The 4,000-nt window shown below is 32.8% G+C and overlaps 1 protein-coding gene across 1 annotated transcript; it reads right to left on the reverse strand.

Annotated features, from left to right (window-relative positions):
* Window positions 1-5: 5 nt before the first annotated feature.
* Window positions 6-2,590, reverse strand: LOC125198249 (glycerophosphocholine acyltransferase 1-like; the record flags this gene model as incomplete). Its single annotated transcript, XM_048096634.1, has 8 exons — window positions 2,399-2,590; window positions 2,065-2,172; window positions 1,883-1,940; window positions 1,699-1,799; window positions 1,375-1,470; window positions 1,191-1,284; window positions 181-418; window positions 6-72 (listed from the first exon to the last, which is right to left on the reverse strand). Coding segments are annotated over exons 1-8 (846 nt in total), but the record flags the coding sequence as incomplete, so codon positions are not given.
* Window positions 2,591-4,000: the final 1,410 nt, after the last annotated feature.

The raw sequence follows: 4,000 nt of genomic DNA on the forward strand, positions 1-4,000 counted from the left end.
TTCTGATCTCCCAGCAGACCGCTCAAGCGCCACCACATGTTGTTTGCTTTCTGTGCTTTTTTCGACAGTTCCCTGTCACACGAAAAAAATAATAATAATATTGTTGCAACTTCTATGATTTTAACAATCCATCTCATCAAGCCTCCCTATGTGAACAAGAAATAATGTGGATAATGAAACCTGTAGGAGGTCATGACTTCTGGATCCCGCAGCAGTCTCTGTTCACGTAGCACATTTACGATGAGAAAATAAAGAAGCTGCCAGACAACATAGGCTACTAAAGGAACAAAGAAAAGCCATGTCCACAGATACGATTTCGTCTCTGCATAGAGCCATGATCCTGTATGAGAATTCCCATTCTGATGCATCTCCTCGAAGAATACTGGGTCCCACCATCGGATTGTGAACAGAACAAGTCCTGGAAACCATATCTGCTGCATCAGCTAAACATGCTGGCTGGGAAACTCAATACCAATTTATTTAAAGTACTTGCAATTTTTTTTATTCAACAGGGAGAATAGCCATGCACTTTTAATCCCACAATCCAGAGTTCTAAGATAAAGAAATTGCATTACATCAAATTATGTATGAATTTCCCTAAGCTAGTAGCAAGGGTGGACAAGGAAGAGAAGTCATCATGCCAAGGTCAGAGAAATACTAGTATGTTTTTTTCCCATTTCGCAGAATTTACTGAAAATGAAAAAATGAACTGAAAATATATGATCCCATTTTCAATCCTTCAACTGCAATAAGAATGTTGTACCAAGTGCGCGCGTGGTTGATGCCTGAGGCCAAAGGTCTCGGGTTCAAGTCCGCTGTGACACGGCCTCTAAATTTCTATTCATTTATCAATAAAAAAAGTATGTTGTACCAAACACTAACTATGAGAACACATTTTTTCCTAACATTGAGGACCAGTATGTTTGTTTGTTCCTACAAGTGGAATTTTGCTTTAACAACAAACTCAGGTTCAAAACTGGATGAAACAGAAGGATGAAATGATCATCTAAGCGTAAACTACAGCCTACAGGTGCTATGTTATGTCAAAACTTAAAATAGCTTTCAACAATTCCATTCTGTCAAAGCCATTGCCATTTAAAGTTAATGTTTTCATTGTAGGCTTGGCTTTTTCACTTTTTACCATTTAACATATATAACAATAATCTCAGCAAAAGAAAACAGCCTCTTACCAGGCAAGATATGTATAAAGACGCTTACTATCTTGTCCATGGAATTGAAAACTAAGCTACAACGCCAAACGATTAGTGCCCATGCCAAGGGCCCCTGCATCCATTAATTAATATCAGAAAAAGTCCGCACGAAGCAAATCAAAGTCATTTATATGGTACAGGAATAACAGAAGCAAGTGCTTACCTCCGCAAATGAGAAGCACACCAAGAAAAGTTTCTCATTTCTGGGATAAAACAGAAGCATGATCAAGAATATTGTATTGGCATAATAGCAAAAATCCTGCATCCAATAGGAACTTAAATGAGTATCAGTAAGTCCCTCCCTTTTTTCTATTTTTGCAGTAAAAATATCGAGACCAGAACACGTGTTACCACGAAAGTAGCCAAATGGACTGACATAACGTGTATACTTTCCAATCACCAAGTAACTAAGGTTCGAAACGAAAGCTACAACGAGTGATATAGGTGTTTCAACTAGATTAAACTGAAAAGATGAGTAAGAACTTACAAGAAGATAATAGTGCAACTTCTTGTATCGGTAATAAATCCATCGAAGTGGGACAAAAATGACATAGAATAAACAATAGAGATATCGAACATCCTGTGGCCCTGATCAAAGTAAACCAAATCTATAAGAAAAGTGTAAAATGCAGCCAACATTTCCATCCCATGTAGTAGCAGTTTATACTCACTTGCACCCAAGATGAAGCAGAAGCCTCCAAAGAAAAGAACACCAAGCAAGTGTGTCACCTAACATATCCAATCAAACACTAACAAAACCTTCATACCAATCATTTCATTTCTCAACAAATTTAAATATTTAGGGAACAACAAGTGCATGAGAATCAAAGATTTACCATTTAACACAACCCACCTTATTGATGAAGTTTTCATGCTCTTCAGCCTGTTTAGCAATCTTAACGGCTTGCTTCGACAAGATCTCCTTTGTCTGCTCTGCTTGCTTCGTTAGCATCTCCTTACACTACAACAAAAAAAAAAAACCATTAAGGACATTTTTAATGCAATTCAGGACGCTAATTTGTGTTTCTAAATATACTAAGCGTCCTTGTTATTGGTGTGGAAGCGTCCTAAAAAGCAAAAGATTAAATTAATTCATCCTTAATATAGGAACGCTTTCTTTTGCGCAATCAAATCAAATCCAATCATCCAACATTATCAATATAACGATTATGTATAAAAGAAAATACCTTTGTTCGATCTTTCAACCGTTGTTTAACTTTATTACCGTATGAATCTGCGTCCACCTCCATGATTTCTTCATTCTCCGCCATTCCCCTCCCGACCGCTTCAATAAGATCCTGACGTGAGTTTTGATTCCTTCAATGCTTCTTTCTTATTCTGATTAATTAAACGTAGGAAATGCGTATAAAATTGGTAATCTCTCTGTGATGATTGTTGTTGAGTTCTTGTTAAGCTGCTAATTGTGGTTAATTTATCGCGGAACTTATTTGTGGTGGCCTCAGCCTCATGTATTAACTTCATATAGGAATAATACTATTCATTTCATTTCTTTTTCTTTTTAAAGTTATTTTTGTACACCCAATTACAACATTCCTTGAAAATTAGATTATAGTAGATGATTAAGAATGTCAGTAATAAGTAATTACTAACTGGATGCATGCAAGTTTCTACCATTTTTATGTTATTGCATGTTAATTTGTGTCGTATTTTATTTTTATAAATTATAAATAGAAGATGCACCCTCCTATCTCGTAAAAAGGTGACGATATAAGTAGAAACTAAATGTAGGCTAGCAACGTCACACATCAACAATTAATTAAATTAGCATATATATCAACTAAATGCCATGCGGCCTATTCTCCAATCGCAATATATTGGAACTTCAAAAGTTCTCTCTATTCATACATTTCCACTCTGATAGTACTATTATTTAAACTAGTATACACTCCCGTGCGATACACGGTTCAATTAATTTTACGAAAACTAATTTAATATATCACTTTATCATCACTCGAATTTGAAAACTAAAAAACTAAACTTGCGAAAAACTTAACATCTACAAAATATTTACAATAGGCATATATATAGACTGCATGTGTATTTGTTCTAAAGTTTTCATCCTACTTTTTTTTTCTTCTAGAATTCTCTACTTTTTTCTTATATATTCTATTTATTCCTAAATATTTCTATTATAAATTATCTTCAAATTTTAATTACAAAAATCAGGCTTATTATTTATTTGAACACATTCCGTACAATAAAAATACTAAAATAAGAAGACGATGAAACACTACTCAGTTGACAAAACATTTTTTCTCAATTCAATAGGTTAGGAATTCAGATCATCACGAGAATTAATAGGCAATCTTTATTGATCATTTTTTCGGAAAATAAATAAAAGATGTGGTAAGTAGGCTTAAGATGGTTTTCTCAATTTCATATACAATTGTACTTCCGCAAGTTACAATTTGTATATTTAATACTCCTATAAATTTTTTTTATTAAATAGATGTATGGATATAGCAATAATTAAGTATAAAAATAAAATTATAATATAGTAAAATTAATCACAACTAATAACTATAATGTCAATCTAGAGTAATTTAAGTAAAATGTTAAAATCAATTATGCAATTAGTATAATATTTAAAATTATATTAAAACAACAAAAACACATATATTAATTAAAACATTTTTGGATATAAAAATAACAATCTTGTTTAAACAATAAATAGTACTCCATAAAATTTAATGTCTAACACCATAAATATGAAATTATTAATATACAATTTATAATATTTAAAATATGGAAGCCATTGTCATAGAAAA

This window comes from Salvia hispanica, unplaced genomic scaffold (genome assembly GCF_023119035.1).
Source record: "Salvia hispanica cultivar TCC Black 2014 unplaced genomic scaffold, UniMelb_Shisp_WGS_1.0 HiC_scaffold_1319, whole genome shotgun sequence".
NCBI lineage: Eukaryota > Viridiplantae > Streptophyta > Magnoliopsida > Lamiales > Lamiaceae > Salvia > Salvia hispanica.